This window comes from Ursus arctos, unplaced genomic scaffold, assembly GCF_023065955.2.
Source record: "Ursus arctos isolate Adak ecotype North America unplaced genomic scaffold, UrsArc2.0 scaffold_12, whole genome shotgun sequence".
NCBI lineage: Eukaryota > Metazoa > Chordata > Mammalia > Carnivora > Ursidae > Ursus > Ursus arctos.
In genome coordinates, this window is record NW_026622786.1 from 34,985,248 (window position 1) to 35,011,273 (window position 26,026).

The following is a 26,026-nucleotide window of genomic DNA, read 5'->3' on the forward strand; positions in this document are numbered from 1 at the left end:
CCATATAAGGAAACTGAGGCCAATAGGGGCTAAGAACTGGCCAAAGATCAAACAGCTGGACTTAAAGCCAGAGTGGGAATAATTTTTTTCCTGACATGTAAGTTACAGCTTTTTCCTTTATACAAAGGACATATCCATCCCAGAGTTTCAATCATTCATTGTACATCTCCAATCTTTAAATTAGGAGAATCCTTAATTCAGAGTGTAAAGTATTTCACTTCCTCCTCCTCTGACAAGAGATTTTGATGAAAGAACTGGAAGGCAAAGAACAGTATTGATGTTCCTCAGCAGCACAGAATTATTGGTAATTGAGATGCTTTCTGGTGAATGTAGTAAATGGATAGAGAATTACAAGCCAAAGAAAGATGACCCGAGTTGGGAGCAAGACTGGCAAAGGCCCAAGGTGGTCACTGTTATTGACCGATATTGACAAAATAAGTTCTCAACAGAGAAGGTTGGTTCCTACAGGCATCTCAATCAGAGGCAACAGGATATAAACTATTTAAGGTGTAATCATTGATAACCATGTTTTGGTGATGGCAAAGATGTTAGAAAAGTTATTCTCTGAGGAAGGTTATTTTGTTGAGTTGCTACAGGGATCAAGAAATGATGCTGGAAGCCTGAAGCCTGGTGTAGGCCTTAGAAAAGGGAATGTTAAAAACTTCATCAATGTCCACCCACATAATGGAACCGGTTCTAGTCTCCCTAACAAAAGTGGTGGCCAGAAGTGGGGGTGGAAAATGCACCAAGTTTTGCATGACTTATGGGAATTTCCCCCCTAATCCTGACTTGTAAATCTTCTAATTCACTATCCACTATCTAATCTTCAGAAAACTAAATACCGCCAGTATTTGGAAGCCCATGCTCTGTAATGCAGATCCCATTTCTGTGGACTAGACCACTGTTACATACGGTATTTATGTTTCCAGTCAAGATTTCTAGATGATCAGTGTCAGTTCGTTTACCAGGGCCTTCTCAATTCTGGGGGAGCTGACAAGCTCCCATTACTACACTCCAGTATATAAGGCCCCATCAACAACTCAAAGGTTTTCATAACAACCCTCTGCAGCTTTGTCAGCTCAAAGCCCCCAAAACTATGTGTACACAGCTAATGCCTGGCATAGTTATTAGAAATGCCACCTGGTAGAAACACAGGTAGTGAAACAAGAAACCTACCCTGGCCGTGATCATAGTCTTCTCCAGGTGCTGTCCAAGATAAATTTATCTTCTCTTCCACTTTGACAGCGTGCAGGTCAGTAATTTTGCATGGTGGAAACACATCAGGACGGGGGCCGGCTGGAACTCCCAGCACGGAAAAGGAGCCTCCTGAACTTATTCGGCTAAAGCCCCACTTTTGCTCCTCCTCACTCCTGCCCACTGATTTTCTTGGGCCATTCATCTGAATGTTGCCTGTGACCAAAAAAAGAACAGCCAAAACAACAAATGGCAATCTCCTGAATAGTTTGTTTTTGAGAGATTCTGGAGAGACGTTTTAAAACCTTTTTTCTTTACTACATCCTTAAAATAACTGAGTTTGTTTATTCCACAATTAATTAATTAATTCGTTCATTCGTTCATCCATTCTTTCACTAAATAAATATTTTGAGGGTAGCAATCACAGATGAGAGTGTCTGGATGGAATTTATAGTCATACTAATAAAACTGTATTTATAAGTTGTGATAAACATAAGGAAAAAAGGCAGGGTGCTGTGAAGAAAAATAACACAGGTACATAATTTATAGTGGTATCAAGGAAGTAATGTTTAAAGGCATCCTAAGGGTGAGTAGGAGTCAGCCAGGCAGAGTGGAGGTAATAATATATTAGACAGAGGGAACAGGTTGTGTAAAAACTCTGAAGAGTTTTGCATAAAAAGCCTTGCAAATTAGAAAAATGTAATTAAAGCAAGGAAGAGAATAGTTTGAGATAAGACCAGAGAGAGAAGCTCATAGAGGGCCTGGCAGGCCACTGTAATGAATTGAGGGTTTAATCTTATGAGCTGTGAGGAAGCAGGGTAGTGATATGATCACATTTACTTCCTAACAGGTCACTGGGGCTGCTCTCATTAGAGAAGGAGTTCTAGTGAAGCAAGCAGTGGGTCATTAAGACAGCCACTGCAACAGTCTGGACAGGGGAACATGGCAGGGTGGGCTGGGTGACAACAGTGGGGAAGGTAGAAGTAGGCAGTTTGAGATGTGATTTGGAGATAAAATCAATAAAAGCTGGTGATGTGTTTGATATGGAATGGTGAAGGAGAGAAAGTTGGTAGAAAAAAGAAACAACTCTCAGGTTGCTAAAATGAGCAACTTGGAAGGAGAAGCAGGCTAAAGGGAAGGAGACGGAAAATGTAAGTTACAAGGTTTGTGATTCCTTTAAAACATTTAATTGAAGATGACAAGTAGCCAGTTAGACATGGATTTCAAGCTCAAAAAAGAGGTTTTTATCTAGATTTAATAATTTTGAACTTAGGAATTGGGAAGTTATAGGCACATAGATTTTATTACAGCCATATGGGCTAATGAGGTTACCTAATAACAATTTCAACTGTAATGATAAATAGCATTTATTGAGTGCCTGGGTCACTGTGTGCCAGGTACTTATTTAAGTACCTTATGTGTATCGACTATTTAATTTTCCTAGCAATGCTATAAGAAGGGTACAATTATTATCCCCCTCCCCTTTCAAGATGATGACACTGAAGCAAACAGAAACCAAGTAACTTGCCCAAAGTCACACAGCTAGCAGTAGACGTAGGAGCGAGGTTCCACACCCAGGCAGTGTGGCTCCAGATGATAGGGTAAGAAGGTTAGGCCTGACCTCTGAGAACTGCCAACACTTAAGAGGCTTGATAGAAAAGGAGGAGCCAGAGAAGGAGCCTGACAAAAAAAAATTCCAGAGCATAAGAGGTAATTATAGAAGCCAGGAGATGACAAAGGCAAAAATCAATCAGCTATGTCAGACACTGCTGAGGAGTGACATATATTCTTTGGATTTAACAGCAGAGTGATCACTGGTGACTAGGGCTGGAGCCATTCGAGTGGGGGGGGGTTGGGTGGAAGTCAGATTGCAGCAAACAGAGTCGTAAATTGGAGGTGAGAAAGTGCAGGCAGAAGGTTTAGGCTAATGTCAAGGAAGTCGATAATAGGGAGGTGGACAGTACCTGAAGGGAGACTAACAATAAAATTTGTTTAAATATGGGATGATAAATCATGCTTGAATGCTGCTCAGAGAGGTCAGTAGAGTGGGATCATGCAAGGGTGAGCTCTCAAGGCTTCTGGATCGGCAGGCTGAATGGGATGCAGAGCAGATCCAGTAGAGACCCTGGCCTTTGGAGAGGAGAAGGATGCAGACATTGTTGTGTCTGGGGATTTGGTGGTATGAAAATAGAGCAGCTTCCATTTCTTTTTTAATGAAGTGTGCGCTCAAGGTGGTCATCTAAAAGTGAGTTGATAAAGTGAACGTTATGTTTAATAGACATGCCTAGGGAAACCTGCCTTTTTCTTTCTACGTTGCTAAGAGCCTCTACAAAATACACAGATAAAAGAACAAGTCTTATTCCACCTGCTATTCCAAGTTCCTAGGACTAAGCCTGTCACCTAAAAAGCCTTCAAAAATGTTTGAGGTATAAATGAAAGAAGGAATATTTATTTATAAGTATTATAGCTAGATGCAAAATCATGTCTATGCAATAAAACCATGTTACCTTGCAATTTAATTTGCACTGGTTTTGAAGTAACCCAAAGTAAATACATGGGAGAGTAAATTATGTTTTAGGCAAAACTAAAATTATCAGGAGATGCAAATTCATTGGAACATCTTGATTATTTTCTACTTAAAAGTACATAAAGACCAACAATATAGACTCATGTTATAAAATAGGTATGATTAGTTAGCTGCTAAAATTCATGAAAAGTATTCATGAAGATTCTGCAGTTTTGGAAATAAGAATGTTTAGAAATGTTTTCTGAGATTGTTTAAAATGATTATAGCATATTTTTGTTTGTCTGTTATTCTTTAACCACTGGTTCCCTTCAGGAACTATAACAATGGTTTTAAGGAAAGGCGTGTATCTTCTATTTATTTGGTGCTTTTCTCTTGAAGGAAAACAAGACATCTTTAGGAATCACTCAGTTGTCTGTAACATCCAAAATCATATTTATTTAGGAACTCATTTTTTGTGTTGATTATTTGGGCTGATTGCTTCCTTCTTTCAACTGCTAACAACTTTTGCCTCTTTTTCTTGCCTACCTCTATAGGGGAAATACAGGAACTGTAACTGAGAAAAAACTCAATAAATCTCTCTATCTGTTAATAGTTCTGATGAAACAGCCATGAGAAAGAGGTCAAAATAATGACTAAAATGAAGATACCAAATATCTGGGGGAATCATGTATTGCCTTCTGATTGACTACCATGAATCACTGAGGACTGAAGAGGATAGCAACAAATTACACACTGACTTAAGCTTAAAGAGTTTTGAAATTCCATCTCTCTTTCTCCTACTCTTCTCTCTCATACACACACACACACACATACACACACACACACCCCAGAGATATATACATTAAATGATGTTACTCAAATAACAGTGCTCATGATTCTTACCATTTGCTATGTAACCTGGTACGTACATAGCGCGACTCCGTGGAATAGAGTAGGCGAGGCCGCTTACGCTGGGAGAGTGACTGACATGCACTTTCAAGCTATATCTACCATTTACAGCAAAGGAGAAAAAATACCTCGAGTAAATTCCATCATTTTTTATGATATCAGCACCTGTATATATAAAAAGAAAGCTCAATGTCAATACTTGTCATCACAGTTGATTACTAATATTTAATTAAATCATGAAATAATAAGCTTTATTCCCTTCCTTCTTCCCATTTTAACAAATCCAGTCATGGTCATATCTACTTTTAATATTAAATTCCAATGGCTCCTTAGCTTCTCTCTGTGATTCCTTAACCTCTGAAAAATTATTTTCTGAAAGTGAATGAGTTGTGCTTCAGTGCTAATAAAGCATATAATGATCACCTTTAAAGGTCTCCTTCTTAGCATTGAAAATAATACTAGTTTTTCATGGAAATCAAGCATATTCTTTTTGTTTATGGTTACAGACTCTTTTGAGATAAAAGCTATTCTGTTCCCAGGAAATAAATATAGAAGCACATATACGCATTTCATACAATTTCAAGGGATTTATAAACATCCTACAGCCCTGATGAAAAAAAAAGATCTGGTAGTTGATAAAGTAGTGATATTTAATTTCCTCATTAGATGGTACACGGAACTGTTGTTCTAGATTCTGAGGGGTTTGCTGACTTGGAGTTGACAGGCTTTGGTTCTATCCACCGTGTTTTGCTTCAGGAGGCATTTGGAAAGCTTGGCCAGTGCTACACTTCTTTCCTTTTACACTTAGCCTTGGACAGCAGTTCAATTCCAAACCAAGTCCATGACTGAATGGCCGGAGACTCCGACTCCAGGGGAGCTGTGGGAGGTATAGCTTAGCCCAAGTGCAGAACACATTCACTCTTGAAGTGCAGGTGGCCACCCTGGACAAATGGCTTGTCCTATCCTAGAGTCAGTTCACACCACATACTCAGCCCTGGACCCTAGCTCTGTATCACCACTGAAGTGCTCTCAAATCCCCACTGCAGAGGCAGGGCTGCTCCTTAACATGAGAAAAGTAGGAGTATATTGAATTAAAATAAAAAGTGCCGCACAACTTATTATCATAGTAGGCCTAGAAATTTTTTATCTATTGGAAAGAAATAAAATCTTGATATTTAGTGGTTTACTGATTATCAGTTCTATCTGTTTGTTAAGAAATGATAAAGGAAAATCTCTCCATGCCACAGTTACTACCCCCACCTCTTTTAATCCCGGAGTCAGAAAGAAATGGGAAAGAACACTAGCTTGGGGGTTGTGGGACTTGGTTTTAAGGTCTGGATCCACCACTCAGTAGCTATAAAACAATCTTTCTGAGCCTCGGTTTTCTCATCTATAAAATGGCGACAACTTATCTCACAAGGCTGTCGTGCTGATTATCTCAGTGTGTTCATGATAAAGCACATTTTAAATTATTAAGCACTTCATAAGTGTAGATTTTATTATTATTCATGAATCTGGCAGCAGATAAATACTGCTTCCATTATAAAAATAAGTGTTAGCTATGTACATGTGTGTTAAATATTGGGGGGAAAAACAAACCCTAAATTTACACTTTGAAGCCTAAGCAATACTTTCTATTGTTTCTTTCATTAGAGTTTTTTGTTTTTTTTGGGTTTTGTTTGTTTGTTTGTTTGTTTGTTTTGAGAGAGAGAGTGTGAGCAGGGGTAGGGGCAGAGGGAGAGAGAATCTTAAGCAGGCTCCATGCCCAGTGCAGAGCCCAATGCTGGGCTCTATATCATGACCCTGAGATCACGACCTGACCCACAATCAAGCGTCTGACGCTTAACCAACTGAGCCGCCAGGCGCCCCTAGAGTATAAATTTAGACATCAAATAAATGAAATGGTTCCAGGGAATAAATGTAAAAGCTGTTCAGCTGACTCAGGTGATCTCTCCTAAGAGAAGAGGATCTGTTCTCCAGGCCACCCACAGGCTGAAGCGAAGGGGAAGCGTGTGGCCATGGATGAGCAATGAGAGCATGAGATGTTCATCTGGATCCGTTCCAATAGGCAAAATAAGAGGACTTCTCTGGTGTCCCTCTGAAGTAGATCTGAACTCAAATTCTTTGAATGGACTTTTGTTTCATATATGTCATACAAGATTGCCCTGGCAAGATGCTAATGGGTTGCCAAACCTAAGACTCTTGAAACATAATTATCCTTGAAACAGCAGAGTGCAGGAATATGGTTTTATTAGTAGATCAAACACTTGTGGCTGCCCCCATAGATGTTGAGGTCTATTGTCATTCTGAGAATTTAGTTTAGGGAAAAAAAAGAACAGGAAAGATAAAACAACAAAGGAGTTTGTTTTTAAGTCAAAAAGAGTTAGTCAGAAAGAGTCTAGGAGCTGCTATTTCCTGGCCTGGTGCTGTGCTGTCTGTGAGGTGTGATGATGAGGCTCTGAGCTCCATGTGCAGAATGAGCACTTGAAGTAGGGTTTTGTTTTCTTTACTTTGTTTTCCCAGTGGTGGGAAAATCTCTGTCATGATTCCGCTAGGCTTGCTGGCCTGGTCGTCTTGTGAGCAAATCAGACATGTAAATGCACTGGCTCTTCCCTCTTACAACCTTGCCACTTGGCTAAAGAATAGTCTGGGGTTATCTCCTGGGTCACAAGTTCAGTTTTCAACTTTTCTTTTCACTACTGGGCCCGAGGAGACCACCACTGCATCTTACTTCTTGGGTTTTCATTTGTTATTTTAATTGTCCAATCTTACTATTTCAGTGAATAATACAGCTGGCAAATCTTAGAGGAATATGGGCATGTCACAAGGACATAAAAGCTGTTCTGTGTGACCTCAATGAGTTGCTAGTGTCACTGGCTGAATAAAAGCCAAGACCCAGGTGTCAAGCAACTTCCTCCCACCCTTTTGCTCACTCCACAGCCACACTGAGGAACCTCAAGGAGACTCTTCCCAAGTTCACATTCTCTTTCCTTGCACAGATGTGACCTGTAGCTACTCAGTATGCCAGTGACTCTCTTGAGGACTTGAGAATCTCAAGAGATTCAATGAGAAAAATACTTGAATTGAAGGACTTATACAGATAAGCTTAAGACTGATACTGCAGCATCATAACACAATGACAGTTCTTGAGAACATGAAAAACGACATGACATTCCTTGTTACCTGCTCCATTGTCAAAGAGGTCCAGTGCGACAGGATCTGCAGCCTCTGGCTCAATTATAGCGGTCACAGTGGCATTAAGAATGGGATAAAGCCCCTTTCTCACATTTGCATAAATCATCACAGGATGGGGAAAATGGGTGCTATCTCTTTCCACAAAGGCTTCCACAGTAGCAGGGGGCATGGCTGAGCTGGAGGCGCGAGAGGTCACTGTCACTTTCAAGGCTTGAAGAGAATGGTGAGTATTGTTCAGTGTGTAGGTCCAGAGCCCAGGCTGCAAAACAAAGTCTTTTTGTTTTGTAAAATGTGAAGAGAAAAAAATAAACCCTTAATTTTAAAGCATAAGTCTAAGCTCCTAGGGGTTTTAATTCACATTTTTAGAAGACAATGATAAGTATCCAGCTTCAAAGTATTTTGTAAATATTAACTTGAGCCCCTTTACCCAAAAAATATTTCAACATTTTTATTCCTTTTCTACAATTGAGAAAATTATTGCAAACTAGGTGGACAATTATGATTTATGTAAATAACTGGATTAAAAAGCAATAGTAGCCTTCCTTCCCTTCATGTTCCTCAATCCCTAACCTGAATGTCCAAAAATCTCAAGCAACAAAACTCACATACACTATTACAGACCAAGAAAAGGAACACTTTTTTTTAAATAAATTAGGATTCTACAATGTCTGTGTTGAGTAATACATAGAAATATTGCTAAATACCACTCTCTTTTGCCCCTCTAGGCTGCCTGGGGGAAACCTGTGAAAGAATATCAGAAAGAAAAAAAAAGCTTAAACTACAAATAACAGAAATTTGTTCTTTGGATAAGATTATATATAAATATCCTTTTCCCCTCATTCTTGCTGTTGCTTCTTTATGTTTAATTTTTAGAGCGCGAGAGAGAGAGTGAGCAAGCATGCACAAGTGGGAGGAGGGGCAGAAGGAGAGAGAGAGAGAGAGAATCTCAAGCAGGCTCCACGCTCAGCACAGAGCCTGACGCAGGGCTCGATCTCACAGCTGTGAGATCAGGACCTAAGCCTAAACCAAGAGTTGGTGGCATAACTGACTGAGCCACCCAGGCACCCCACTGTTGCTTCTTATTAAACCCTAGAAGTAACAGGAAGAATACAGTAGAGCTCAAGGGAAAAGAGAAAGCAGCAAGGGGTTAAGTTGTGACTCAATGTGGAAAATTAAGATGCCACCACACCCTACCCAGCCTTCTTCATTGGGATTCATGTGCTTGGCCATTTTCCTGTGAGGTCATAATTCAAGTATCAAGATCATCTTTTTTTTGTTTTTTGTTTTTTTTGGTAATCATAAGATTAGTAACAGACGCTTAGTACAAATCTCCATATCAAAACCTTCTCTTTGGGTGTAATGTGTAAGTTTTGCTACAGGGCGCCGAGGGCAGGCTAAGAGGTCAGGCAAAGGCAGCAAAAAGTAGGTAAAGTGTTCTTGGCTCTTGTGCAAAGAACATGATGTGAAAAGAACATGATGAAGTTGAAAGAAAAGTAAGGAGGAGCAGAGCAGAGAGTGTTTGGGAAGATGGTTAAGAAATAAGCTTGGGCAGGGGCGCCTGGGTGGCTCACTCGTTAAGCATCTGCCTTCAGCTCAGGGCGTGATCCCAGAGTCCTGGAATCGAGCCCTGCATTGGACTCCCTGCTCTACTGGGAGCCTGCTTCTTCCTCTCCCACTCCCCCTGCTTGTGTTCCCTCTCTCTCTGGCTGTCTCTATCTCTCTGTCAAATAAATAAATAAAATCTTAAAAAAAAAAAAAAAAGAAATAAGCTTGGGCACAAGTCAGAACATAAATGGTCTGATATGTAACAGTAACCACATGGATTTTATCCTGAGACCACGAAAGGGTTTTGAATAGGAGATGGGTTTGATCGGATTCATGCTTCGGAAGAATCACTGGGGTAGAGGTGAAGCAGAGGCAGGGAAGCCCCAGCAGAGGCTGCAACGGGGATCTGGGAGTAGAGAGGGCCCACGGTGCTAGGTAGGACTGCACTCAGGCAGTGCATGAGTGGACCTCATCATTCACCACCCTGCTGAGAACCACTAGTGGTTGCCTTTCTCTTTAGGATTCAAGCTCTTCTTGCCTTTACAGGCATACAGAGCCCTTGCTGACATGGCTCCTGTTTGTGTCTAACCTCATCACTTCTTCTCTTTCCTTCCCCTAAATTTCCACCTTATGTGCTGCTGTGTAGTTCATCCATGTTGACCTACTTGTAGTTCTATGAAGAGCTATATTCTATTTTTTCTGAGCTTTTCTATGTGCTATTTCCTCTGCCCAGAATGTCGTTGACACCTCTGGCTTCTTTATCCTCCATATCTCCATTTTGTTGTTTTTACTTCCAGAAACGGTCCCCTTCCCTCGAAGCCTGTTCATCACTCTTGTATGCTCTGAGTACCCTGTTCTCATGCCTACCATGGTATTTTATTGTAAAGCACCCAGAACAAGACCCAGCACATAGCAGATACTCAAAAACATATGTATTGCATATATTCATATCATAAATTCTAAGTAGAGTTTTTTTTTTTGCTAAACATATAGATAACTATATGTGAATTTTGTAAAGAAGAAAGTAAGCAAAAAGGAATTATTTGTACTGCACACATATTAATTTCTACTGTTGAAGGGAGAAGGCTTTGGTATCCATTATTTAAAGTTTCAAACATACCTTAGTTGTTTCTCTTACATTTTTAACATTCACAAAATGCCATCGTATGAATTTAAAGTAAAATTTTGATTAGAATAGGATTTGTGCATTTAATTATGTGATTCAACTGAAAATTATGTACTTGACTAAATGTCATCATTATGAACAAGCTCACAACATCTACCTCAGCAGTTCCTGGAACACAGAGGCGAGCAGTCTGCAAAGCTGGATTGGTAGTAAAATTATTTGCATAGTATTTTCTTCCATTAGGATCAGATAATTCAATCTCAGGGGGACCACTGGTCTGCCATGTGACTAGAAAGGTAGTGTCATTGCCCACACTGTTATCCACGGTCACGGTGTTTTTCAGTTGATGGTGAGGTTTAACATTTTCACTGGTACTTTCAAGCTGTTCAAGAAAATACACATATATGTGAAAGTTTCTAGTGTGGGCATAAACATTCCATCTTTTTCTTTACTTCTGGACAAACAAAAATAAATGGGCAAAAATAAAAATAATTTAATTCTGACACGTACTATATTTATATAAATCACTTTTCATAAAAATACCTCGCCAAAGCAAAATATTATATATTATAGGAGTACAGGAGATATAAAATAGTCTATTATGGTTAATACAAGTGTCACTTCAGTATTTTTTACGGAGAGATTTTAGCTATTCTCATACTAATTCTCATCCAAATCAACATTAACCTCACTACAGCAATTATAATAACAAGCTTTTTAAAAAAATTTTGTTTGTGAATGTGCTTCAGTGGTTTAATTTATATATTATCTCTCCAGATACTTTTATGGGCATGGAGCCTAATGCAAGACTTGAACTCACGACCCTGAGATCAAGACCTGAGCTCAGAACAAGAGTCAACTCTCAAAAGACTGAGCCACCCAGGCACCCCTACTTTTATATATTTTAATAAGAAATAAAACACTGAGTTTTAGGGGCCTTGGGTACTTTAAAATAATTATTTAGCCATTCACAATAAGCCACGTGCACACGTGTGTGTGTGTGTGTGTGTGTGTGCGCACACGTGCGCAAGCAATGCATACACAGTGCAAACAGATGAAGGCACTGTGCTGAATGCTTTACATATATTATCTCACTTAATCCTTAAGAAAACCTTTAAGGTGAGTACTATTGTTATCCACATTCACAGATGAGAATACCGCGACTTAGAGAAGTCCTGTGTCCAGTTGTCACATGGCAAGGAGCTGAAACTGGGATAGAGCCCAAGCAGGCTGACATCAGAGCCCCTACATTTAATCACTGAGTAGTCACAACAGATGCAAGTCAATAAATAACTTCGAAAATTTTTATTTATTAAATAAACACACTGTGTAATGCTCTGTAATATTGCTCAAACTTGGAAAGCATATAAAATTTTTGGTAGATGACAGCAAAAACACTGTGGATTATTTGTTCAAGTCTGTTTTACAAGTGTTTGTGGACTGCTGACTACTGTGGCACATTCTGTGCTGGGCCTGAGCTGTTGAAGGGGATTCAGATGTAGTTTCTGCCCACAGTCTAGTGGGGCTTATGACATACGACTGGGGAGAGGTAGCCAAGTTTGGGAACATGAGGCTAATTTGAGCCATATGAATAATACTTTGTTAAATTTTTAAAAAACCTTTTTGAACGTTTGTTTTTATTTCACATTATTAAAAAAGAAATCACATGGTAGATTATTTGGAAGAGCCCATTGTAATCTAATTTATAATATATGTTCTCATTTATGGTTCACCTTTTTTCACTTCTAATGATGGAATTGTGGTTATTGCCTTATTGTGTACATATAATCTTCATGTTAAATATTTCCTAAGAATAATTTAACTGCCTTCATTGTTCACATCAAGTCATTAACTTGGCAGGTTCACTTACCATCTGTAAGGAAACAGCAGATAAAATTTTGTTCCAACCCTCAGTTATGTTCAAAATATCTTTAAAGTACTTACAAAAAATTTGGTCCTTTGAAAATGTCTTGCTTAGAGGAAGCTTTTGTGAGCAAAGTCAAGTAAATTGCAGTAGTCAAAGAGATATTTAAAATTCTTTAGAATTTAATGAAATAGTTGATACTGTTAATATGAGGGAGGATCTTCAAAGTAGTTTTTAAAGAAGCCAAAAAGATAAAATGGATCATGACTGATGAAGAGTTATTATAGAACTGAAACTAAAGACACGGTTTCTTACTTTTCTTCTTGACCTTACTTCTACCCCACCTTTACCCCATTTTGAGCACTAGGAAGGAGAAAGCTCTGCTTCCACACCTTAAAAGCCTGAGGTAGCAATTATAGGAAATTACTCCTACAGTGGAGAAGAACAGACATCAGGTAAAAGTGAATCTTTTATGGTGAGACCAAGAAGCTCATTAAAAGCCTTCTGTGCAAGAATTATTACATATTCAAATAAGGTTAATGAGGCAGTTAGCACAATTCATCTATTTTTCTTGCTTCCTTCTCCCTGCCCCCCAGCCCCATCTGTAAGTGTAATACCAAGGAAATCCTGACCTGAATACGTTGTTGAAAAATGTCTCCGGTTCCAGAGGAAATTCTACTGAAAGCATCAGTCATGCTGTTGGAGTTTGATTTATCTGGAACAAAGAACTTTAAACCTCCTGAAATACATGATTGGGATGTTAACTATTAAAATGTATAAAATAGAACAAAAAATAACATGTTAGGTCTTTTCCAACAAGCTTTCTTGTGGAAGAGGATTAATTGTGGGGAAGGAGTTGTGCTTGACTTGCTTTGCATGGCACCCTACCAGCCACATGGTAAGTAAGCAGCAGAGGTGACTGGTTTTGTCTGTTTTGTTCACAGCTGTAATGTCAAGGTCTAAACCTTTATCTGGTATAGGATTAAAAACTCAGTAAATTTATTAAATAGTCTTGTAATTAAGGTAATTCCTAGACAGTCTAGGGTAATGGCTATCTATCATTGCTATGTATTTACATTTACATTTATATTCTGAAAACATTGCTTTCAAAGATAATTCAACAAAGCTTAACTTTCAGTTTTTAAGTCAGCAATACTCATTTTTATTGATTATAAGGAATAGAAGATAAAATTATTCCATGCCTCATTTGGGACAACAAAAAGTATATGTATCTTACAATATGGTATGTGTCTTTGTCATGGAAGTTAGTGCATTTAATCTTAAACATATTTTTAGCTCTGTGATTATACATGCTCAGACTGGTTTAACAAAGAAATGATAAAATTATATTTTCATTGGTTGTATATAATTGGCACCTTCTAAGGAAAACATTTAAAAGTCAGCAAAATTTGGGGCTCCTGGGTGGCTCAGTTGGTTGGGTGTCCAACTCTTGATTTTGGCTAAGGTCATGATCTCAGGGTTTTGAAATCATCCACTGGGTGTGGAGTCTCCTTGGGATTCTCACTTCCTCTCCCTCTATTCCTCCCCCAACCCCTCTCTCCCTCTCTAAAAAATAAATTAATTAATTAAAATTAAAATTAAAAAATCCGTAAAATTTTGTCATATTTTAACAATGATTTTTGTGTTGTTTTCCTTAAGATAACTGTTTCTATCCTTTTTTTTCACTTAAGCCACACATTCTAATGACATAATCTGAGCTTTGGTTGTGCTTTGAATATTCAAGTTAAAAGGAAATGCTCTAAAATATACATTTTTGGAAATATATTTACCTGTACGATGTGATAATTCCTCCAGATTTTCGACCACAGATGAACCCAGGGCAATGGAATGAATGGTTGAACCACTGCTGAGCACGGTGAGTAAGCAGTTGCCAATATGCTCATCATCTCCACTAGTCACTAATATCATCACAGAGCCATAGGCTTTTCCATTCAGTTTTTCAACCACCTGAACATAGAGTATCAGTCATTTGGAAGGAAATATAATTCAAATTGTCTTATTGAACAGAAGAATTCACTCATTCCAGATTCTCCACCCGTGAGGCATATGCCTCTTTGAGGTCCTCTGTGGCTCACTGTTCTCCATGCCCGTCCCCATTCTGTCCTCAACTCACGTTGTCACAGGACTTATCGCCCTACATGTCATTGCTGGTTTTCTTGTAGAGAGGGACTCTTCCTGTTCGAATCATCCATGCCCCAGGTTTAGAATAGGGTCCATGAGAGAGGATATGGGGGCACATTCTTATGTGTTATCACTGCCTTTGACATCCAGTGAATGACCAATAAGAGGACTTAGAGCAGTGGTTCTCAACCCTGACTACCCATTAGAATTAGGTAGGTCTAGAATGACTATACACATAAGCCAAACATGCGGATTTTGTCTGGAAAACCGAAGGGTGAAAATGGCTACAGTTGGGACAGTGTTAGAAATTGTCCAGATGGGAGCGCCTGGGTGGCGCAGTCGTTAAGCGTCTGCCTTGGGCTCAGGGCATGATCCCAGCATTCTGGGATCGAGCCCCACATCAGGCTCCTCCGCTAGGAGCCTGCTTCTTCGTCTCCCACTCCCCCTGCTTGTGTTCCCTCTCTCACTGGCTGTCTCTGTCAAATAAATAAATAAAATCTTTGAAAAAAAAAAAAGAAATTGTCCAGATGATGCCGAAGTCCCCCAGCCTTGGCCATTGTATGTATTATTTATTTACTCCTTCCTTCAACAAGCATTTTTTGACCAACTATTATGTAACAGGTACTTTGCTAGGCACATGGGGTTTAATGGTAAATAAGATATGGTTCCTGACCTTAAAAATAATCTATCACTACTCTCTTATAGTTGAGACTGTTAGGACCACACTGTACAGATAATCCCAAATCAGAATCTGTTATCAGAACTGATAACCCCACTCATTTTGAACCTAAAGATACATTCAGACTGAAAGCAAAGGGATGGAATACCATTTTTCATGCCAATGGACCTCAAAAGAAAGCTGGGGTAGCAATTCTCATATCAGACAGATTGGATTTTAAACTAAAGACTATAGTTAGAGACACAGAAGGGCACTATATTATTCTTAAAGGATGTATCCAACAAGTGGATATGACAATTATAAATATATATGCCCCCAACAGGGGAGCGGCAAGATACACAAGCCAACTCTTAACCAGAATAAAGAGACATATAGATAAAAATACGTTAATAGTAGGGGACCTCAACACTCCACTATCAGAAATAGACAGAGCACCCATGCAAAAAATTGACAAAGAAACAAGGGCTTTGAATGCCATACTCGATGAGTTGGACCTCATAGATATATATGGAACACTACACCCCAGAACCAAAGAATACTCATTCTATTCTAATGCCCATGGAACATTCTCAAGAACAGACCATGTTCTGGGTCACAAAACAGGTCTCAACCAATACCAAAAGACTGAAATTATTCCCTGCATATTCTCAGACCACAACGCTTTGAAATTGGAACTCAATCACAAGGAAAAATTTGGAAGAAACTCAAACACTTGGAGACTAAGAACCATCCTGCTCAGGAATGATTCGATAAACCAGGAAATCAAAAATCAATTTAAACAATTTATGGAGACCAACGAGAATGAAAACACAACAGTCCAAAACCTATGGGATACTGCAAAGGCAGTCCTAAGGGGAAAATACATAGCCATCCAAGCCTCACTCAAAAGAATAGAAAAATCTAAAATGCAGTTTTTATATTCTCACCTCAAGAAGCTGGAACAGCAACAGAGGGACAGGCCTAATCCATGCACGAGGAAGCAGTTGTCCAAGATTAGAGCAGAAATCAATGAATTAGAAACCAGGAGTACAATGGACCAGATCAACAGATTTAGAAGCTGGTTCTTTGAGAGAATTAATAAAATTGACAGACCACTGGCAAGACTTATCCAAAAGAATAGAGAAAGGACCCAAATTAATAAAATTATGAATGAAAAAGGAGAGGTCACAACCAACAGCAATGAAATTGGAAGGATTATTAGAAACTTTTATCAACAGCTTTATGCCAATAAATTAAGCAATCTGGAAGAGATAGAGGACTTCCTGGAAACCTATAAACTACCAAGACTGAAACAAGAAGAAATTGATTTTTTAAACAGGCCAATTAATTATGAAGAGATTGAGTCAGTGATAAACAACCTTCCAAAAAACAAAACTCCAGGCCCAAAGGTTTTCCTGGGGAATTCTACCAAACAGTCAAAGAAGAAATAATACCTATTCTCCTACAGCTATTTCAAAAAATAGAAACAGAAGGAAAGCTACCAAACTCATTCTATGAGGCCAATATTACCTTGATCTCCAAACCAGGCAAAGACCCCATCAAAAGGGAGAATTACAGACCGATTTCTTCTCAACAAGATCCTAGCTAATAGAATCCAACAGTACATTAAAAGGATTATCCATCATGACCAAGTGGGGTTCATTCCTGGGATGCAAAGGTGGTTCAACATTTGCAAATCAATCAGTGTTATAGGTTTTATCCAGAAGGAAAAATTCAAAAATCATATGATTCTCTCAATAGATGCAGAAAAAGCATTTGACAAAATATAGCATCCTTTCCTGATTAAAACCCTTCAGAGTGTAGGGATAGAGGGTACATTCCTCAATCCCATAAAAACCATCTATGAAAAGCCTACAGCAAATATCATTCTCAATGGGGAAAAGCTGGAAGCCTTTCCCTTAAGATCAGGAACACGACAAGGATGCCCACTCTCGCCACTATTATTCAACATAGTACTAGAAGTCCTTGCAACAGCAATCAGACAACAAAAAGGGATAAAAGGTATCCAAATCGGCAAAGAAGTCAAAATGTCTCTCCTCGCAATGACATGATACTCTATATGGAAAACCCAAAAGAATCCACTCCCAAACTATTAGAAGTTATAGGGCAATTCAGTAATGTGGCGGGATACAAAATTAATGCTCAGAAATCAGTTGCATTTCTATACACGAACAATGAGACTGAAGAAAGAGAAATTAGGGAATCCATCCCATTTACAATAGCACCAAAAACCATACGTTACCTTGGAATTAACTTAACCAGAGACGTAAAGGATCTATATTCTAGAAACGATAAATCACTCTTGAAAGACATTGAAGAAGAAACAAAAAGATGGAAAAATATTCCATGCTCATGGATCGGAAGAATTAACATAGTTAAAACGTCCATGCTACCCAGAGCAATCTACACTTTCAGTGCTATCCCAGTCAAAATACCAATGACATTTTTCAAAGAACTGGAACAAATAGTCCTTATATTTGTATGGAACCAGAAGGCCCCGAATCGCCAAGGAACTGTTGAAAAGGAAAAACAAAGCTGGGGGCATCACAATGCCGGATTTCAAGCTGTACTACAAAGCTGTGATCACCAAGACAGCATGGTACTGGCACAAAAACAGACACATAGACCAATGGAACAGAATAGAGAACCCAGAAATGAACCCTCGGCTCTTTGGGCAACTAATCTTTGATAAAGCAGGAAAAAACATCCGGTGGAAAAAAGACAGCCTCTTCAATAAATGGTGCTGGGAAAATTGGACAGCTACATGCAAAAGAATGAAACTTGACCACTCTCTCACACCATACACAAAGATAAACTCCAAATGGATGAAAGACCTCAATGTGAGACAGGAATCCATCAAAATCCTAGAGGAGAACATAGGCAGCAACCTCTATGACATCAGCCAAAGCAACCTTTTTCATGACACATCTCCAAAGGCAAGAGAAACAAAAGATAAAATGAACTTGTGGGACTTCATCAAGATAAAAAGCTTCTGCACAGCCAAGGAAACAGTCAAAAAAACGAAGAGGCAGCCCATGGAATGGGAGAATATATTTGCAAATGATACTACAGATAAAAGACTGGTATCCAAGATCTACAAAGAATTTCTCAAACTCAATACGCGAGAAACAAATAAACAAATCATTAAATGGGCAGAAGATATGAACAGACACTTTTCCAATGATGACATACAAATGGCTAACAGACACATGAAAAAATGTTCAAAATCATTAGCCACCAGGGAAATTCAAATCAAAACCACACTAAGATACCACCTTACGCCAGTTAGAATGGCAAAAATTGACAAGGCAAGAAACAACAATTGCTGGAGAGGATGTGGAGAAAGGGGATCCCTCCTACATTGTTGGTGGGAATGCAAGTTGGTACAGCCACTCTGGAAAACAGTATGGAGGTCCCTTAAAAAGTTAAAAATTGAGCTACCCTATGATCCAGCTATTGTGCTACTGGGTATTTACCCCAAAGATACAGACATAGTGAAGAGAAGGGCCATATGCGCCCTAATGTTCATAGCAGCATTGTCCACAATAGCTAAATTGTGGAAGGTACCGAGATGCCCTTCAACGGATGACTGGATTAAGAAGTTGTGGTCCATATATACAATGGAATATTACTTAGCTATCAGAAAGAACGAGTGCTCAACATTTGCTGCAACATGGACGGCACTGGAGGAGATAATGCTAAGTGAAATAAGTCAAGCAGAGAAAGACAAATATCATATGATTTCTCTCATCTATGGAACATAAGAACTAGGATGATCGGTAGGGGAAGAAAGGGATAAAGAAAGGTGGGGGTAATCAGAAGGGGGAATGAAGCATGAGAGACTATGGACTCTGAGACACAAACTGAGGGCTTCAGAGGGGAGGGGAATGGGGGAATGGGATAAGCTGGTGATGGGTAGTAAGGAGGGCACGAATTGCATGGTGCACTGGGTGTTATATGCAACTAATGAATCATCAAACTGTACATCAAAAACCAGGGATGGTGACTAACATAATATAATAAAAAAAACATTTAAAAAAAAAACAACAACTGATAACCCCAAAGCAGATAACCACAGAATGAAAGAAAGGAAAGTGATGGTGATTTGAGGTTTGGGGTGCTCTACTGTACCTCAAATCCCTTCTTAAGTCCTGAGCAAATGCTGGTTTCTGCTTCCGCTGACACAGTCATAGGCAGATGTGAAACCAACAGCTTTCGGTCATCATCACTGTTAATTTGGTGTAGTCGGGCTCTGATCTCCCCTTTGCTGTTGAAACTGACAATGCCCATAAAGGTATGAATTTCAACAATCTGCATCAAGTAAAATTCTGCTGCTTGTTGCAGTCGAAGGAGTCTGTCAGCCTATGTTCCAAAAAGGAAAAAAAAAGAAAAAGAATAACATTTGGTTGGTAGACAGAAGTATGACTAAGCAACTCAATCAGCAAATATTTCTGCAAATCATTTAGCAATGTCAGATTGTAATTTTTTGAGCTGTAAAGAGTGATGCAATGTTAGAATCTGGTTTGATTAATTGCAAAAAATAAATGCTTTTCAAGGAGAGGGGAGTGGTTTTGAACCCTGCCCCCAACAAGCTGTTCATATTTACCACTCTCTAAGAACACATATTCCCACTATTTCTCTCCAGCTCAGAATTCAAGATCTATGAAACCAGTTAAAACTAGATTTGTAACTGCTTCTTTTAAAATCCAGTCTGGGTAAGAGGTAACACTACAAAGAGACCTGATAATAGAGAGAAGTAGAAGTTAGGGGTATGTATGCTGGCACTATCCTCTGTTATCATGGTCATCTTTGGTTGGGCACTTCATCTGTAAGATGGGAATAATAATATTTTTCTTACTTATTAAAATAGAATTGCTATAATGATCAACTGAGATACATATGTGACCGTTCAGTTATACTTTGAAGTGTTAACTAGTTATAAAGTAATATTAGTGACCAGGTTTGGCCTGGTGATGTTACTGATGTTCATTCACTAGGATCACTTGTTTTAAAGGCTGAGCTTCAATGACCACCTGCTCAGTGATGACTGTAATCTCTATCTCCAACCCAGACATCTCCCTTAATATCTAGACCTATGTTTCACATTGCTTAGGAAACATCACCAATTTAAGGTCCCACAGATATCTCAAACTCGACACACTTTGAATTCATTGCCTCCCTTCCCAAATACTGTTTCTCTTACAATATTGGAAAGTAAGTTGGTAGAGTGGATGAAGCAAGGACTTTGAATCCCCCCTTCAACTTTTGCTAATTATGTGACCATAGAGAAATTACTCATCTTTTTTAACTTCAGTTTTCTCATCTGCAAAACGGATATATATTCAGCACTCAGTAACTATCAGCTATTGATAACCATGTCATCAAGTCATCATTCTTTTTTAAAGTTAACTAATTTTTTTAAATTTTTAGAAATTTTAATTCACCATTCTTAATCATGATCTCCACTCCCACTAGTTAAGCCAAAAGCCTGGAGCTGTCTTTCGTTACCCCTCTGTTGTCAGCCCCCATATCCTTGAACAGGTCCTATCAGCTCAATGTCTTAAATTTCTTTCAAATTTATACCATCACTCCATCTTATCTACCATTTCCTTAGACACACCCAATGTTAGTTATAGCCACACCAAGGGATGTACTTCCCCCAGGCAAATTTTTCTAATTTTGCCCGTTAGCCACTGCACAAATTCGTCCCTTCCCTGGCATTCCTCCCTTCTCCTCCTTCGCCTCATCCAACAGTGCAAGTACCTCCTCATCCTTCAAGATTCAACTCCAAGTTCATCCTCTCAATGAAGTCTTCCTCAATCATGTTCTTCTATGGCTGCCTCATCAATGTTCCCACAGCAACTCACACCTCTGTGGAGCCTTGTCACATTGTATTATATTTATTCACATGTGCGTGTTGTGTGTCTATCATTAGATTGTGAGCATTTTTTAAAGACTTCTTTATTTATTTGAGACGCAAGGGCAGGGGAGGAGCAGAGGGAAAGAATCTCAAGCAGACTCCCCACTGAGCATGGAGCCTGTTGTGGGGCTCCATCTGATGACCCCGAGATCATGACCTAAGCCAAATTCAAGAGTCGGATGCTTAACCGACTAAGCTACCCAAGTGCTCCAGACTGTGAGCATTTTGAAGCAGAGACTATATTCTGTCAACTCTGCATCCCCCAAGCCAACACAGTACAGGCATCTAATGAATGAATTCCCATGATGGTTCAAGGACAATATTGGCAGGAAAAGGGAAGGAAGTATGTTTTGCTGTGAGTGTTACTTTAGGCTTATTTCTCTTCTACTTCCTTTAGGTCTTCTCTCAAGTGAAACTATCACTTTCACTATTTTTCCTCAATAGAGGCAGCTAGCCAATATAAATTGTCCTGAGACCATATTTTAGAAGATCATGCCCTAGTCAGCTGCAGGTAGGCAAGATTACAAAATTATCCAGATGCTGAATGTATTAGTGATGCTCCTAATATTTCAGAGACAAGCCAAAAAAGGCAAATTTTCCAGGACTACTGATTCAGAGAATACAAGAGGATAAACTCTTCCTTAGGACAAGTACTATCATAAAATAATAACTACCACTTATGAACCAAAAAGCTTCATATTCATTTCCTCATTTATTCCCCCTCAACAACTTTATGAAGTAGATGGTTGTATGCTGGTAAATGTATTTTAAAAACTGGCTTTCTGAGCACTGGGTGCCTCAGTCAGTTAAGCTTCTGCCTTCAGCTCAGGTTATGATCCCAGGATTCTGGGATAGAGTCCTGCATTGGGCTCCTTGCTCAGCGGGGAGCCTGCTTCTCTCTCTGCCCCTCCCCACTCATGCTCTCTCTCTCTCACATAAATAAAGTCTTAAAAAAAAAAATAAACGACTGGCTTCCTGGCAAATGAAAGAGAGAAGAGAGAGAGGGAGATACCCTGATTTGCTGCAATTGACAATTTCTGTGGGGTAAATACTCCCACCATGGCTGATTTCAAACTGTCACTGTGATGTCACTGAAAGCAGAGTTGGGGAAGAGATGTGTAGTAGTAGACCCATACAGGTACAATAGACCAGAAATAATCTTAAGAGCATAGATCAGAGATCAGCAGACATTTTCAAAAAAGGGCCAGAAAGTTAAGTATTTTAGGCTTGGTGGGCCATATGTTCTCTGTTGCAACTGCTCAGCTCTGCTGTTTCAGCACTAAAGTGGCCATAGGTAAGATGTAAATAAATGTGTGTTGCTGTGTTCCAATACAACTTTATTGATGGACACTGAAATTTAAATTTCATATAATTTTCACATGTCATGAAATATTATTATTTTATTGATTTTTTTTCTAAGCCATTTAAAGAGTAAATCCATTTTTAGCTTCTGGGCTATGCAAAAACAGGTGGTGGGCCATATTTGGCCCATGAACTGTTATTTACTGACTCTGGTTATAGATCATATTAAAAAATAGTAGGAAAAAAAATAGCAAGTAATGAGTTTTAAGCATTTATTATATTTGTTTTAATATATTTTATTTAATTCTAAATCCACATAGTTTAATTTTTAATAATGGCTATATTTAACTACTGGCTTGCAGATTTCCTAAAAATTTAACAATTGACTCCAATGAGCTAGTATAAGTTGGTTCTGTCACAACACTAAAAGCAGGTATTATAATCCCTATTTTACAGATGAGAAAACAGTTCAGGAAGGTTATTTTGCTCCTGGTTAAAGGCAGTAAGTGAAGAAGCCAGGGTTTAAAGCACGTCTGCCTGGAGAGACTAAGCATTTAACCACTATCTGAGAGTTCTGAGGCTTCTAGGAGTGGGTTTCTGGAAGGCTGTGAGCTTCCTGGATGACAAAGGTATGTTTTTCTATCCATGGTGACATGGAAAATACACACACAATGGATATGCACACTCTTTGCAAACTCACTGTCTCTTACCTCAGGAAGGGATGTGTACCAGTGAGTGAAATATGGCCAGACTGGAGTTTCTCTTACATGTCAGAATTTTGGAAAAGGATCTTGGTTGGAAAAAAGTTGCAATTAGTAGCAAAAAAACAGGGCTTGGGATTATCTGTGGGTTTCATTTATCTGCCTTATCTCAATTCTTGGCCTACATTCTAAATTTGTTCCTCCTGTCCCCAAGAAAAGACGAAATGCATGAATATTCCAAACTTTGGCCTTTCCACCCCTGCCCTTAACCTCTGAAAATGAATTAAAAACTTATAGAAAAAAATGATGAATGGTTTATAGCCATTTTGGTTCAAAATATTACCTCTGCCATCTTACTGGACACGTCCAGGACTAAACACACCACTTTGTCACCAGCCTGAATAAGGGAGAACACAGGAGGAGGCGGAAGCTCAGTCCCATTTATGGGAAAGCTATGATTAAAGTCAGCAGAGTCTGTGATTACATCCCATGCACTTCTGAGGCTGCACATTTGGTTCTGTAGGTTTGGAGCTTCTTGGTTATGGGTACTTGCATTACAGAATTCAACCACCTAGAAAAAGAACAAAGTCTATCAGAGAGTAAAGGCACTCCTCCCATATTAGACATGCTTCTCCTTCTCAAGCAACTAAAGGTAAAAGGGCATGGTAAGCTGAAACATGAGATATCAGAAGTGCTATAGCAGCCCTTTATTACTTCAGGAATGACAATGAGTTTACAAATATACCTTCACACCCTTTGCTTGAAACATTGGCACCCTTGTGGTACTTACGATCAATCGAAATTATAGTCTATTTGTACTTGGATAACAGAGAGCAGACCGTGTATATATATCTTAGTCTTAAGAAAACAAAACAATCTCCCACCTTTTTTAGTATGGTAGCGTGTTAAAGAAAACACTCTAGAAGATGTTATCTCGGTCAGCCTGTTCCTTGGAATTATATTTAATGACCCACCTGCACCTTTATTTATTGATCAGTCAGCATAAATCGATCTAGTTCAAATATTGATCTCGGTAAGAATAGGATAAGGAAAAAAAAAACTTAAACCTACTTCCTGATCTTTCTCTCCATTTGGAAATAGAGATATAATTCTTTTAATAATACTAAACATATGTCACCACTTTTTAAAGTATGGTTTGCATTGCAAAGAAATAAGTTACCACCTATTCCCAGTGGCTATATTCCTAGAGTAGATACTTCCTGCTAACAGAGTCATGGGAACTTAGAGCTAGAAGAAACCTTTCCAGTCCCATCCCTAATTTCATAGAAGGGGAAACCAAAGCGCCAGAAGGTTCATAGTTGCTCAAGGACATGGTTTTCTCAGTAGCATGGGGAGACAGGAGTATGACCCATTTTTGTTGTCGTTATTTGTTGGTTTTTAACTCTTCTCTTTCATGACTATGGTTAGAGGACTGTGAAATTTTTTTGACTGGATATTAATGGTTAGGTCTTTCGAAGGATCACACAATGTGGATGAAATACATGGAATTAAGTTGGCTTCCATATTAAAGCTATAAATTAAAAACGTAATGGATCAGACGAGAAATATGAAAAATCACTTTAAAGTTACATAATGACTTGTAGCCTTGACTAAACCAGACTGAAGAAAAAAAGTTACTTAAAGAAAAGAATGTGTCAATCTAAGGGACATTGGTCAGCCGTGGAAACAGAAAACTTCGCAGAGGCACGTGCCCATGGGCTCCCAGCACCGTGGAGGGGAGATGACACACAGACATGAGTTTCAGGTCTTTGTGAAAACGGCTGGATTGATCAGGTCATGCAGCTGATGCCAGGAAGCCTCTCTGTCACTGGTCTCCCTCCTTTCTGATTCCATTCCCTCAAAGCAGGCTTCTGGTGAGAATTTGGCTATTTCATCCTGCTTCCTTCAGAGAAAAAATGAACTGGCTAGAGGATGCAAATATTGGATTCCCATGACAGAGTACTATTTTTAAATACTAATGTAAAAAACAGTGTTCTAGATCCATTAACTAGTCTCTTGCCAATGCAGAATACTGACAAGGTTAAGTTTCTGAACCTACAAAGCTAAGGGTTAGTTGACTTCTCTTGGTAACACCTGGTTCTTTTTTAATTTCTATACTATGCAAAACAAGGGAAAGAGAATTAGGAAACACAATTAAAATAAGAGTGGTTTGCTGCCTCTTCTTCTTCTTCTTCTTCTTCTTCTTCTTCTTTTCTTCTTCTGGTAGAGATGCTGGGGAATGGTTTGCTACTTCAAATGAGAGAAATATAATCATGTGTTATATCACTCTTAACGCAATACATTTTCCTCAATACCACCAGATGAGCGGTTTATTTTGAAGTCTCCAGAGCTTCGTTGTTGAATCACTTTCCCCAGAAAGCAAATAATCACTTCTCTAAAGGAATTTTTTTTGTGTGATCATCTTTGGGACCTCAATGTTTTTGTTTTATCTGTGAAATAAAAACTAGATGAACTCTAAGGTCCCCGAGCTCTAAAACATAGTGAATCATAATTGTCTTTTTGTTTAAATACTTCGGACATATCAGTCCATCTTGGGAAGAGATGGCATGTTGTAGGAGTTTGTCATTCCAAGGCCATACTTACAGAAGATAAGCTTTGCATGAACATTATTGATGCAGTTGCATTTTGGGTGCTATTGTATATGAACATACATCCTTCTTTGAAAAGTTTACTAATAATACAGTTTTCTTGGGGGCAAGGGCCTTTTTCACATACAAAAATGCCTGTGATGTCAGATGAACACCTAAAAATAGAAAGAGAAATTGGGTCTATTTCAGAAATACTTATGTTTCTTCTTCATTGGCTCATATAATAATTTGTTCCAAGGCTTGTAGCTTGCTAGATACACATAAAACGTTTTAAAAACTACTCTGTTAAGAAAGTTCATTAATTTAGACATACACTCCATTTTATTTTAAAGCA

At 38.8% G+C, this 26,026-nt stretch overlaps 2 protein-coding genes across 2 annotated transcripts in view; one reads left to right on the forward strand and one right to left on the reverse strand.

Moving 5' to 3' along the window:
• The window catches only part of ODF2L (outer dense fiber of sperm tails 2 like), a 294,695-nt gene that overhangs the window by 206,378 nt on the left and 62,291 nt on the right, over positions 1 to 26,026 (forward strand). Inside the window, exons 4-6 of the mRNA XM_057310504.1 lie at positions 12,936 to 13,237; positions 14,155 to 14,215; positions 22,839 to 23,011. The gene's annotated coding sequence lies outside the window, so the exon portion shown is untranslated. The remainder of the gene's footprint in view (positions 1 to 12,935; positions 13,238 to 14,154; positions 14,216 to 22,838; positions 23,012 to 26,026) is intronic.
• LOC113254457 (calcium-activated chloride channel regulator 2) overlaps positions 1 to 26,026 on the reverse strand; it is a 43,527-nt gene that overhangs the window by 8,471 nt on the left and 9,030 nt on the right. The window contains exons 5-13 of the mRNA XM_026497674.4: positions 25,688 to 25,847; positions 23,427 to 23,654; positions 19,292 to 19,522; positions 14,130 to 14,307; positions 12,972 to 13,078; positions 10,633 to 10,857; positions 7,793 to 8,063; positions 4,604 to 4,774; positions 1,177 to 1,410 (exon numbers count right to left, since the gene is read on the reverse strand). Of these exons, the coding sequence (XP_026353459.2) occupies positions 1,177 to 1,410; positions 4,604 to 4,774; positions 7,793 to 8,063; positions 10,633 to 10,857; positions 12,972 to 13,078; positions 14,130 to 14,307; positions 19,292 to 19,522; positions 23,427 to 23,654; positions 25,688 to 25,847 (1,805 nt within the window). The remainder of the gene's footprint in view (positions 1 to 1,176; positions 1,411 to 4,603; positions 4,775 to 7,792; positions 8,064 to 10,632; positions 10,858 to 12,971; positions 13,079 to 14,129; positions 14,308 to 19,291; positions 19,523 to 23,426; positions 23,655 to 25,687; positions 25,848 to 26,026) is intronic.